A 13,090-nucleotide genomic window follows, 5' to 3' on the forward strand; every position below is an offset into this window, starting at 1 on the left:
ACCCGGCCACGTGCCTGCAAGATGGAATGACACCTCCATGGCCAGGGCCCTTGTGAGTCTCCTGCTGCTTCCTGCACTCCCTGGGTTTGCAGAGTCTCTGCTCAGACAGGTGGTTCTATCTTGCTACCACGCAGATTTCAGTGACTACGGCACGTTGTTCGTTTCTTCATCCTTTGGTGTGACATATAACAGCACCTTGGGCTAACACGACCCCACCCTGAGACTGGGTGTGCATTATCCGGGAGAAGCTTCCACTGACTGCACTTTCCTGCTCTGTCAGCGCAGCTCAGAGTGAGATGGTGAGAAGATGCCAAGAGAGAACAACAGCTGCTCTCTAGGAGAGGTTTTGGGGATTTCAGGACCTCGTCTTACCTTCGCACTTGTGGCTGGTTTCACTCTGCTTGTGTCCTGCGGGACATTTGCACTCATAGGAGCCCACGGTGTTGATGCAGTTTCCACCCTGACACAGGCCTGGGATAGCCTGACATTCGTCCACATCTGTAGGGAGAAGAACAAGAACATCAGCAAGTGGGCGAAGCAGTTGCAGTGTACGGCACAGAAGAGGGAGGAGGAGACCAAGGGAGCAGTGAGGCTGGCACCACAGGCAGAGCAGCGAGGCCAGCTGGGGTGTCATCAAAACAGGAGCGTGTTATGTCACTGTCCATCTGCGGTGCAAGCTCTGCCCCCCTGCAATGGGAAACAAGCACCATGTCTGCCAAGTGAAGCCCCTTTACCCACCTGGTGAGCACTGTGATTGTTTCCCATATTTCTGAAGTGCGCATCATGCAGCATCCGGCTACTTGTAGCCCAGTTTGGCAAGTTCCCGTCGCCGGTGCAGGCAACAGCCAGGCCAGCGCTGGGGAAGGTCCCGAGGCCCTGGGCTCCGAGGCTCACTACTACGTTGCAGTCAGAGCTGGCTGAAACGGGGGGGTCTGGTTTGGGAGAATTTCAGCATTTTGATTTTGGTTTCATTCTGGAGCAGCAGCATCCCGGGGACCCTGCCTTTGACTGGATGAAAGTTCAGCCAACCCAGCTCCTTTTCAGGAGAAACGTCCGGGCTGATGAACTGGTTTCATTGGAAGATTCCCAGCCAGGTTGAGCTGCATTTTCTGTCTGGCTGGGACCCAGCAGCACCTTTCCATGGCACTCACCTTGGCAGGCTCCAGTGCGTATATTGGGGATGAAGCCCCGGCGGCAGGGGTGAGGCTGGGCAGGGCACATCTCACATGGGTGACCCCAGGCCCGTCCAATGGTGGCACAACACATGGTCTTAGTGCAGACAATTCCACTGAGCTGGCCCTGGCACATTTGGTTATTCACCTGGCTGAAGCAGGGACCGGTGCGATAGTCTGAGAAGAAACCAAAAACCAGCAGGTTAGAACAAGACCCCAAACCCAGCTTTGGCCAGTATGGCCTGGTACCTGCTCCCCTCCCTTGTGCTGTGCTTGGGTGCAACCTGTGAGCTGGAGCCTGCTCTCCCGTTCACAAGGCAGCAACACCAACATCTCGCCCCTGACAATGTACCTCAGCCCCAGAGACCTCCCCAGACTCCAGGCCACTCTCTGAATAGATTATCCAATCCCTGGCATGTGGGCATTGTGCAACCATTTTTAACTCTTCCCTGTCCAAAGTGGTCTGGCTCCCCGGAGGTGTGAACATCTGCAACCCCGTATAACCTTGCATGGTTTAAGATATCTGCAGCTGCTTGCCAAATGCCAGAGTATTATGGGATTGAAGATACCCCCACCATTCAGATTACTGGCTGACCTGTCAAGGGGTTGCTTGCGATAACTAGCTGTGATATCATGATGCTTGTCAGAGAGATAGACTGTATCTGTCTTCGATGGAAGGTCCTAGGGATCTGGGGGAATAGTCCAGGTGATTTGGATGCCCTGGGCATTGCATTTCCATTGGGTACTTTCCAGTGGATGGGTTTGCACTTTGAATTCCCTGCCTTTCTGACTCTGCTTTTCTTTCAGAGAACAGCAAAGCTCTACTGAGGATTTTCCCTGTAAGTTAGTGACAGCTATTTATATTCTTAGCTCCAGGTTAACAATCTGTTGTGTTGGGAACAGATGTTTAGGACTGAGTTCACTGCTGAGTGGCTCCTAAAGGAAATCGGCTCCAGATCTCTCCTGAAAAGCTTTCTAGAGAGAGAGAAAGCTTCCCAGACATGACTGAGCCCTCTCGGGTTATGGAGTGTGCACAGCACTGGCATAGGAATGCCTGCTCCTCTATCAGTCTGTACAAGGAGAGCCTCCAGCAATTACACATGCAATAGTGATTCATTTCTCCTGAGTAACTAGGAAAGGCCCCTTGGCAATTTTAACTGGCTCTTTAACACGTCGATGCTACAGCAACAGTGGGCCCGTTTCCCAGTTCCAACAAGGAGACATCTGTGCCTTACAAGCTACATTAGTTGGGTTATTTGCAGTGAGGAATGGGGTTTTGCTGCTCCCTGGGCTCGCCTGATCCCTGGTTGGGGATATTAGCACATCAGGGATTCATCAAGAAACTCACGTCTATGATTTCATGCAAATGTTTCATCTGTTCGTGGAAGAAGGACCTTTGACCGTAGTACAGTCAGACTGAAAACTCCTACATTAAACATCTGACAAAGTCCAGGAAACAACAGCTGAGGGTGCTGCTCTGTCTCTAACTTACTCCCATGCAATGTAGGTGCTGGCAGGACAGCCCAGTATTTTATATGCAGGCTGCGATTTTCAAAGTTGCTTAGGGATTTCAGTGCTGGATTTCTCATTAATGAACTGGGAGCAGAAATTCCTCTGGCAGTGCTGTGAATCCCAGGCTGCATTCTGCATGCTGCAATGTCCAGATGAGTCCACGACAGCCCTAATGCTAAACTGCCTGGGTTTTAAATGTAGAGCACCAAACAGGTGTGGAAGGTGTGTAGACATAAATAGGGCCACAAGCAAAATCGGGAGGCCATATCTTCAGTAGTGGCTGTATTTAACTGTGCCCACAAGTGTTTTCTCCTATTAAATACACATAAAAGCGCAAAATTAATACCACACATTCAAGTTTAATTTTTGCATTTCTTGGCTTCTGAATGCTTCATTCCATAACCCTAACACTCTCTGAACATATGTTTTGAATGGAATTTCTTCAGATTGTTGTTGTTTTTAAACCCTAAGACATGTGCAAACAGAAAAAGATTAAAAGGAGCCAAGCAAATCCAGCCAGGAAGAGTGACAGTACAGGAAGCTTATTTCCCTATGTGCCAATCATGCAACTTATTCCTACCCTCACCCCGGCAAGGAAGCTGCTTGGGGCTGGGCCTAGACCAAATGGCGCCCCAGGTGAGGAGTATCTTTGGTGCCCCCCCGCATGTGTTAAACTTTTCAATACCTTATTTCTTATTACATTTGTAGCCCATTTCATGACTTTGATGCATGAGTTACATGCATGATTTATCTCTGTCATATAAGACAATACATTTGCACATTAGGATCTGTAAATCTGTATTCATTCCATATAGAAGTAAGGCTGCGAGTCTCTCATGGAGGTTGCAGAAGTTACGGATTCTGTGACTTTCTGCGACCTCTGTGATTTCCGCAGCTGCAGCCACCAGTGCAGCTGACCCCAGAGCCACTCCAGCAGCTGGCCGGGCCCAGCCGTACCAGCCGGGTCAGCCATTGCTGGACCAGCCCAAAGGCCAGCTGCTTGGGGGCCAGCGACACCAGCCACTGCTGGAGTGGCCCCAGGGCCAGTTGCTCGGGCAGCCCTGGAGCCAGTTGCACCAGCCACTGCTCAGGTGACCCCAAGCAGCTGGCCCTGGGCACTGCCTGAGCAGCAGCCGGTGTGGCTAGCCCCGGAGACAGACCAGGCAGCAGTCCCAGGGCAGCCCTGGGACAGGGGCGGTTCTATGTATTTTGCCACCCCAAGCATGGCAGTCAGGTGGCTTTCGGCGGCGCACCTGTGAGAGCTCCTCTGGTAACATGGATTCGGCGGCATGCTCATGGCGACCGGCAGGCCGCCCCCCACGGCTTGCTGCCCCAGGCTTGGTGCGCTGGTGCCTGGAGCCGCCCCTGCCTGGGGACCACCGGAGCAGCAATGGTCCCAGGGACCACTCCGGTGGGGACTGGAGCAGTGGCCGGAGCAGCGGCCCCAGGGGTGGCTGGAGGCAGTCAGCCCCCGCTACGGGAGCAGCAGTGCCCCGGGGGCTCCCAATAGGGGTGGAGCCTCAACGTGGGGCTGGGTTTCACGGTCCCAGGTATGCAAGCATCTGCTCCTATAAACCCTGCAGGCCCAGACCTGAGACCTGGGGGTCAGGACATTGCCCAGCTAAAGGCTGGGGGAAACAATCTGTGTTTGGTTTGGAACATTCTGGTAATAAAAGCAGACCCCAAGAAGGGCCATAATTGGATTTGTGAAATCCACTGTTTGAGTTTACTGAGAACCAAAGAGGGCAAACCATGGCAGGGTGCCACAGAGCCACCCCCGGCCGCAAGGGGGCATGGGGGAGGCACCAACTCTGTTACGGTTGCAATGAAATTTCACATATTTCATGAACGATCCCTAGGCCTAATTAACCGTAGGACGGTGCAGGGCACCTAATAAACGAGGCCTATTTCACCTATTTTCCAGTGGAAAGGAGCCTGGCCCTCAATGTGGCTGATGTGATTGTACTGTGGTATCGGTAGTGCACTGAGGACTGCGTCAGAGTTGCAAGCTATCACTTTCAGAGTGTGGGGAGGGGGGAGGGGTTCCTGGTCCTGCTTGAAGGCTGGGGGCTCTGTAGGCAGGGGCGGCTCCAGACCCCAGCACGCCAAGCGCGTGCTTGGGGCGGCATGCCGCGGGGGGCGCTCTGCCAGTCCCCGGGAGGGCGGCAGGCGGTTCCGGTGGACCTCCCGCAGACGTGCCTGCGGAGGGTCCGCTGGTCCCGCGGCTTCGGTGGAGCATCCACAGCCATGCCTGCGGGAGGTCCACCGGAGCTGCGGGACCAGCGGACCCTCCGCAGGCACGTCTGTGGGAGGTCCACCGGAGCCGCGGGACCGGCGACTGGCAGAGCACCCCCCGCGGCATGCCGCCGTGCTTGGGGTGGCGAAATCGCTAGAGCCGCCCCTGTCTGTAGGGAAGTGTATGAGCACAGGCAGTCTGTAAAGAGCCAGCCTAGAGCAAGGCTGCCTTAGGAAGCAGCCTGCTTTGTCTCTCTCTGGTTTGGGGCACGTGCATTATTGTTCTGAGTTCTAAGAAATAAAGTCATGTTACATTGTAACCTTCCAGCCAGAGTACTGATTTAATCTAACTTCTCTCTGTCTGTGCTGTGAACATAACTGTATCTGGAAAAGGCTCTGGATTCATTTATAAAGACAAAGCCTATAACCACACAAGGACAAAACTCAGGCACCACAACTGGCTTCAAAGCAAAGTGGGGGAAGAGTCAAACTGAATATCTGACAGTGTTGCTGAATGTGCCACAGAAGAAATTCCTGGCAATTAATAATGAGGCCCAACATTTGCCATTGAAAAGGAAAATGCATCACTTTAAAATATACTTGACAAAAATAGATTTTCATATTTAGATTTAATTCTTTGAGGGAAAGCAGCCAAAGAAATCTGGGAATTGCAGTCTGGAGTCCAGAGTGTGCTGGCAACATGCCAGCTCCCATCTGGTGCTAATTTTAATGGGTCAAATTATTAAATCTTTAATGAGACACTAATCAAACTGGATAAAGATTATAGGCACACTTATGCGATGGCCGAGGCCCTGTGAGACTCTGCAGGACTCTGGCCTCAGATAATTTGTCCTTTGCAGAATTTGTCTCTTGTGGCCACATTTTTTGGCAGAGCAGAGCAGAGCTTCATTCCCCACTGAAATCTATATGGTGTCTTTTTGCTTCCTCTCTGGAATGTCTCACTTGCAGTCACAGTACGAGTGCCATGTGGTAGAATTTCCCTAGTTAGGGGCTGATCTGTAAGTACGCAAAGTGCTCACCAAAGGGTCTGCAAGAAATGCAGATTTTCAAGCCCTATATCAGGGAGAAAAAGTCCAGTCCTGAGCTTGACGAGTGTACAGGAGTCAATATTGATTGTCAAGTATCAGAGGGGAGCCGTGTTAGTCTGCATCTGTAAAAGCAGCAAAAAGTCCTGTGGCACCTTATAGACTAACAGACGTATTGGAGCATGAGCTTTCGTGGGTGAATCCCCACTTCGTCGGATGCATTGATTGTGACCACATGTATTTGGTACTTTATGCATGACCTGTAGCCGCAAAAGACATCATACCAACTCAGAGTTCAAACGCAGATCCGTTTTCACAATACAGGGATAAAAAGCTTTGTGTGTAAGAACTAACTGCCAAGCAGACGTGTTCCTCCCTCTACCCTTTTTGGCCCATGGGCCTCAGAGCACCCACTGCCCGCAGTTGTGTTTTGTTCACTTGATCTGTGTCAGCTTAGGAGAGGCAGAAGAACCGGAAAGGACTTTGCACATTTGGCTGGTTGTCATGGAGATACTCAGGTTGCTCCTGTGCCTAATGAATGCTAATGCCCAGCACTCTAAAGCCTCCGCCCCTTTGGGAGTTACTCAGTGGAATCCATTCCATGGCACAGGGCTCTCAGCTATGCTGCCGGCTTTGTCCAGTCTGAAAGCATCTACTTACAGGTGCAGTAACCTTCCCTCTAAATGGAAAACCAACATGTGTCTGCGCTGGATGTTTCCTTCCACACGGACCCTGACCTGCGCCGGGCTGGACCACACAGAAGCTGGAGGTTTTAGTGCAGTAGGAGAGTATCAGTATGTTGTATTAGCAGAGAGTGAACAATAAGAGTCAGGGGACTCCTGGTTTCCAGACCTACCTGACCCACTGTGCTGCTTCAGGCATGTCACACAGGCTCTGGCTACACCCCACTCCTCTAGTCCCCCGCAGAGGGGTTCTGTGGGGCCCTGGGCCAGAGCAAGTGGGGGCTTCTCTCCACCCCTTCTGCCCGCAGCCCCCCCACGCGCTTCTGCCAGGGAAATGGGGTTAGGCCTGAAGGCTTTCCCCGACTCTCCCTTCTGCCCAGCACTCCTGCCGGGGAGCAGGGTCGGGGCGCAGGGCCTTCCCCCGCTCTGCCCACCTGGCGGTCCTGCTGGGGAAGAGGGTCAGGGAGTGGGGGCTTCCCCTGCTCCCCAGCAAGAGGGCTGGGCAGGCGGGCAGAGGGGGGCAAGCCGCCATGCCCTGACCCCACTTCCTAGCAGGAGCGCCAGGCGCGCAGAGCGGGGCAAGGTGAGGGGGCGTCCATTTTCCCAAGGACCCCCAATTGGCCTAATATACCACTGGCCCCCTGCAACTGTGGCCGAAATGTCTGTCTCAGCCATCGGCAGTGGCAGACAGCGGTTGGCCAAAGATAGCTGAACACAGCCTGTGCTTGTCAATGAGAAATGTGTTTAGCATCAGTCCTTGGCCAGTGAGGAATCATACTGCCGACACATTCCTAACAAACACCATCCTAGAGCTAGTTAGCTGTGGCTCTGCAGGCAAGACCATTGCCTCCTGTGCCTCAGTTTACCCATTGGTAAACGAGGCTGCAGAGCTGGACGAACTTTACTGGGTGGAAAATCGTCCCAGTGGAAGAGACATTTTCACAGGAAATCCGGTTACTAACCTGTGCCATAACTGCTATTCTTGGAGATGGGCTGCATGTGTCCATTCCGCTCTCGGTGTCGGTGCCCCCAGCGCAGGACCCGAGGAAACTTTTCGCCTCAGGGTTACCCGTTGGGTGACTCAAGCACCCTTGCTGCCACACAGCATTGCCTGCAAGTCTAAAGGGCAGAGCTTGCTGTAACTCCTGCAAAGAGGGGAAGGAGGGCGGGCTGTAGAATGGACACATGCCACCCACCTCAAAGAACAACAATAGCAGAACATGTTAATAACCGTTCTTTGAGTGATCACGCGTGGGCATTCCACTCTTGGTGATTCACAGGCTGTAGAACAGGAGCGGGGATCACAGTCTATTTCCATAAAGATTGGAGAACAACTCGTCGTACCGTAATATCGTCTCTGGAGTCTTGAGCCACAGCACGGTTGGAAGCAAACGTCTGGACTGAGGACCAGGCTGCCACTCCACGAATGTCTGTGTTTGGCACTTGTGCCAGACAGGCTGCCACGGCTGATGTGCCCTCGTTGAAGGAGCTGTGCCTCTGTCAGGCACAGTGACGCTAACCACGTCACAGCACATGCGGGTGCAGGATGAGATGCAGGAAGAAATTCTCTGGGTGAAGACTGATGGACCTCTCACTCAGCCTGCATCTGTTACAAACAGCTGGGAGGATTTATGGAAGTGTCTCGTTCTATCTAGGTAAAATGCCAAGGCTCTTCTGATGTCCAAGGTATACAAACACTCTTCCTCCCTGGTCACATGTGGTTTTGGTTAGAATCCAGGCAAATGAATTGGCTGTAGCAAAAAGAAACCACTTTTGGGAAGAATGTTGGATGAGGATGCAGATAAGCCTGGTCCTTAAAATAGACTGCATATGGAGGTCCTGACATTAATGCCTGCAGCTCTCCTTCTGGCTGAGGTAATGGCTACCAGAAATGCCACCTTCGTTGATAGATGCAGTGATTACCAGATAGCCAATGGTTCAAACGGGGGACCCATAGGTCTTCACAGTACTAAGTTCAGATCCCACAGAGGAACAGGGTCTTGCACTTGAGGGTATAATTTAACTAAGCCTTTTAAAAATCTTATGGACATGTCATTGGAGAAAACAGTGATTGCACTTTAGGATGGAATGCTGAATTAGCAGCCAGATGTACTTTGATGGAACTAGCCACCAAACCATGGTGTTTCAGGAATAATAAGTAGTCCAGTACACTTTGATTTGAATAACTGGTCCCATTCTCAAGACCAGATGAAGAAACGCGTCAATTTTGCAAGGTGAGTAAGTTCTTGTAGAAGGCTTCCTACTACTTAGCAGGACCTCTTGTACATCTTTTGAGCAAGCCTGCTTTCTAGTGCCTAGCCATGGAGCATCCATGCAGTTAGGCAAAGGGATTGTAGGCTCAGCTGGTATAGGCAACCGTGATTCTGGGAAGTTAGGTTTGAGTCTAGGGGAAATGAAATTGGAGGTTTCACTGACAATGCCAGGAGAGTGGGGAAGGCCTGTGCTGGGGCTATAAGTATGACTCTGGCCTGGTCCTGTCTTATCTTTAGCAGGACCCTATAAGTGAGTGGGATGGGTGGAAAAGCATGGAAGACCCTTTGACCATGTTACTAAAAAGGCATCTGTTATAGAATCTGGGCTGTGACGCTGTAGGGAGCAGAACTGCTGACAGTTTCTGTTGGACTTTGTCAGAAATAGGTCCAGTTGGGGAAACACCCGTGACTGGAAGATGTATCAGGCCACTTTGGTGAAGAGACCACTGGTGGTGACTCGTAAATAACCTGCTCAGGTGTTCTGCTAGGTCGTTCTCTGTGCCCAGCAGGTTAGATGCTTCTAGATTGACTGAGTTGGCAACAAGTAGAGTCGCTTCTTGGCAGAGTGGAGAAGAGCAGGCTGCCCACTGCTTGCTGGGGTAGAACATTCCTGCCACGTGGTCTGTGGGGATGAACAGGCTGCTTCCCCTGATTTGTGATAAAAATACTTGGCATGCCAGAGTGACAGCTTTCAGTTCTCTGACACTGAGGTGTAAAGCTAGGTCCTTGTAGGACCATAGATCCTGCATTTGTAGAGAACCCAGGTGGGCTCCCCATCCCAGGCCAAAGCATCTGCCACTAGCATGAGTGTCAGTTGTGGGTGGGCAAATGGAACGCCTACACATAGGCTGGCTGGATCTCTCCACCAATCCAGGGAGGGGAGGACATGGAAGGGCACTCTTAACATTGAGTCTGACAGTGGCTTAGTGAGTAGACTGATGCCAGCCAACCCTTCAGAGTTCTGAGTCATAGTCTGGCCTGTTGATTCACGTAGGTGAAATAGACCATGTGTCCCCAAAGCCCCAGTTTCGTGGTGGTGTGATTGTGTGAGCCTTCAAACCTATAACAAGTGATTGAACTGCCTGGAACCTGGAGTGTGGAAGAAAGGCCCTGGCCTGAGATGAGTCCAGTACAGCTCCTATAAACTCTATCCTCTGAACAGGGAGAGGAGAGATTTTCTGTGTTGATTATCAATCCCAGAGCATTGAACACTGACTGGACCAAGGCAACACTGCTCTGCACTTGCAGTTTGGACGAGCCTTTGACAAGCTTTGGCAAGGGAGGGGTAAACCCAGTGCTTAATTTGTAATGAAAGACGTGCCAGGGCTCAAGCAATTTTTACATTCATAATGGATGCAGCAAGCCCAGAGGTTATGAACTGCCAAGCCTAGAGGTGCCAGGCCTCAGTCCTGGCACAAATTAAGCACTGGGAAAACCTGCATCCTGGATCTTCAGAGGAATGCAGCTAATTTGTAAAGACCCTGGGATAATAAAAGCTACCGTGACCATGAAAAACTTTATCCTCTTTAAAAATGTGTTGAGTTGACACAGGGTTAAAATTGCTCTGAGACCCTCCACCCCCGAACTTTTGGGGTTAGGAAATATTTTGAATAAAACCCCTTCCCTCAGACCACATGGAACCTCCTCTGTGGCTCCCCAAGCAAAGGAGCAATTGAAATTCCTGGATAAGGAGTTTCTCATGAGAGGGGTCGCTGAAGAGGGACATGGAGGAAGGGTGGGGGAGAAGAAAGCTGCAGAGTATATCCCACTTACACAGTACTCAAGACCCACTGGTCCAAAGTAATCTGGGACCAAGCAATGTGGAAGTGGGACAGATGGTTTGTGACGGTGCATGAGGTAATAATTGGAGATATACCAATCTCCTAGAACTGGAAGAGACCTTGAAAGGTCATTGAGTCCAGCCCCCTGCCTTCACTAGCAGGACCAATTTTTTGCCCAGATCCCTAAGTGGCCCCCTCAAGGATTAAACTCACAACCCTGGGTTTAGCAGGCCAATGCTCAAACCACTGAGCTATCCCTCCCTCCTAAGGGGATGTGAGGACTCACTGACCGCTTTGACCTCTACACCTAAGTCTGCAGCCACTCTCTTTAACAACTCCTGATAAACTTTAAAATCATCCGGAGGAGGTGAAGATCTGCCAAATGAAACAGCCTTGTCTGGAGAGGACAAAGAGGAAGCCAAACCAGAGGGGCAGAATCTCTTCTGCTGGTTGGTTCTGGAACCTCCTCTGGGATGCTCAACCCAGTGCCAGACTCCAGGGAAGGAGCTGCTTGGTGTGTAGATTCAGCCCTTTTAGACAAGGGCACTGAGTACGCATGGTGTGGGTTAGATCTGGAAACTGTGGGGAAACCTCCAGTGGTTCGTAATGGCCACAGATATGGGACAGGGCCCCATTGTCCCAGTCACATTCCCAAGGCAGGTCCCACTGAAGGGTCACAGTGGTAGATGGTCAGAGAGGATCTGTGCAGAGACCAGTTGTGATACATCAGGTCCCACCTGCAAGTCTGATGATGAGGATTCCCCTTCCTCTGACCAGAGTGGGGCTGATCCAGTCTGTGCCGGGGACCAGTGCCGAAAGCCTGGCGATGGACAAAGTGACACTATCATAGCAGGCTTCTCCTTGGTCAGAGGCTGAGTCACTGGCAGAAATGGCAGGGTGCCAAGGGACTGGACTCCGGTAAGGAAGGAGACATTGGCCCCAAGAAGCAGAGCAGGTTTCTTGGCACTGCAAATGCCTCCGGCATAGTTGGCATTGAGAGGGTGTTTGGGTGTGGTGCCAAAGAAGCTGGAAGCTTTGTATTTCTTCTTCGGTACAGGTGAGAGAGAACATGGCTGGGATTCCGCTAAAGCTGGAAGTGCTCTTCTCACTGAAGCTGCAGCACTCAGTACCGAGTCAGACCAGAACAGCTCTGACGGTGGTCTGATACCACCTGCATCAGCAGAAATTTCAGCTTACCCTCCACATCCTTCTTTGTCCTAGGTTTGAACTCCCTGTGAATCTGGCACCAGGCCTTCATATGTGCCTCTCCCAGGTGCTTCAGACAGCTCTTTTGTGGGTTGGTTTCCTGGCACAGGCCTGGAGCAAGAAACCTGGTGACCAGGGCACAGCTCAGTACCATACATAGACTAAAACCTCAACTGGAGAAAACAGCAAGTCCAACAGGTACCACTGAGGGGAAAAGTTTCTGGCGGCCATGTGCTGGGCGCATCAACCCCACGAGTGGAATGCACACATGCAATCACTCAAAGAAAAATCAATTTATTTTCCCATGAAAATGTCGGTTTCAGTGAAAAATTTAAATTTTCCTTCAGGAAAGGTCAAAAACAAGCATTTTTGTTTCAAACTGACAAAAGTTTTCATTTCTTTTCAACTTAAGATGCTGGTTCAGCTTTTTTGATTTTAAAAAACCTGAAATGAAACCGTTAATGCCAAAACGTCAGTTCAAAACTACAATTTTTATTTTGTTTTGACTTAAAATATTGACTTGCTGTGCCTTTTGGAAACCAAAATATTTAAAATTGAAACCAAATTAAATGTTCATTTTCAATCCGTTCAAAATGTCCTGATGAAAAAGAGACATTTTTCAACCCCCAAATTTGAACACAAATATTTTGTTTGAAATTTCTTACAGGAGAAATGTTGTTTTCCCGCCACCTGTCTGGGGACGGTACCATCGATCTGTCTCACAGGATGCTCACAGGTGAAATGAATGCTTGTAAGGGGAATTCAGACCCACGCAGATAAAGGTACAAGAGCAGGGCTGAGTGTCTACCATGTCCATTGCTAGTGTTGGCCCCATGAAAACATGCTCAATTTTTGGCATGTGAGCAGACAGACCAATGAAGCACAGGCTAACTGGAAATCAATAAACTAATTAACATTTCCTTTAATCTCTTGCTGTCTTGCTGTAGCACCACTGGCCAGGATCCCCTGGGGAATCCAGCCATGGCCCACATGAATTCTTTCCTTGCTAGCAAATAAATATAACAACAAGGAAGAGGAGGCTTTTTTCTGCTAAAATCAAAGTCCCTCTCATAATAAACAATGTTTTTGCTGAAAGTTTTCTCTTCAAACAGCAAGGCTGAGAGCTGCCCATGAGCCCTCCCATGTCAGTTCCATACTTGCCCATGATGAGCTCTCTAGGAC

General features: G+C 50.7%; 1 protein-coding gene across 1 annotated transcript in view; it reads right to left on the reverse strand.

Annotated features, from left to right (window-relative positions):
• Positions 1-13,090, reverse strand: part of FBN3 (fibrillin 3) — a 320,779-nt gene that overhangs the window by 152,139 nt on the left and 155,550 nt on the right. The window contains exons 7-8 of the mRNA XM_044998744.1: positions 1,152-1,349; positions 373-498 (exon numbers count right to left, since the gene is read on the reverse strand). Of these exons, the coding sequence (XP_044854679.1) occupies positions 373-498; positions 1,152-1,349 (324 nt within the window). The remainder of the gene's footprint in view (positions 1-372; positions 499-1,151; positions 1,350-13,090) is intronic.

This window comes from Mauremys mutica, chromosome 24 (genome assembly GCF_020497125.1).
Source record: "Mauremys mutica isolate MM-2020 ecotype Southern chromosome 24, ASM2049712v1, whole genome shotgun sequence".
Classification (NCBI taxonomy): Eukaryota; Metazoa; Chordata; order Testudines; family Geoemydidae; genus Mauremys; species Mauremys mutica.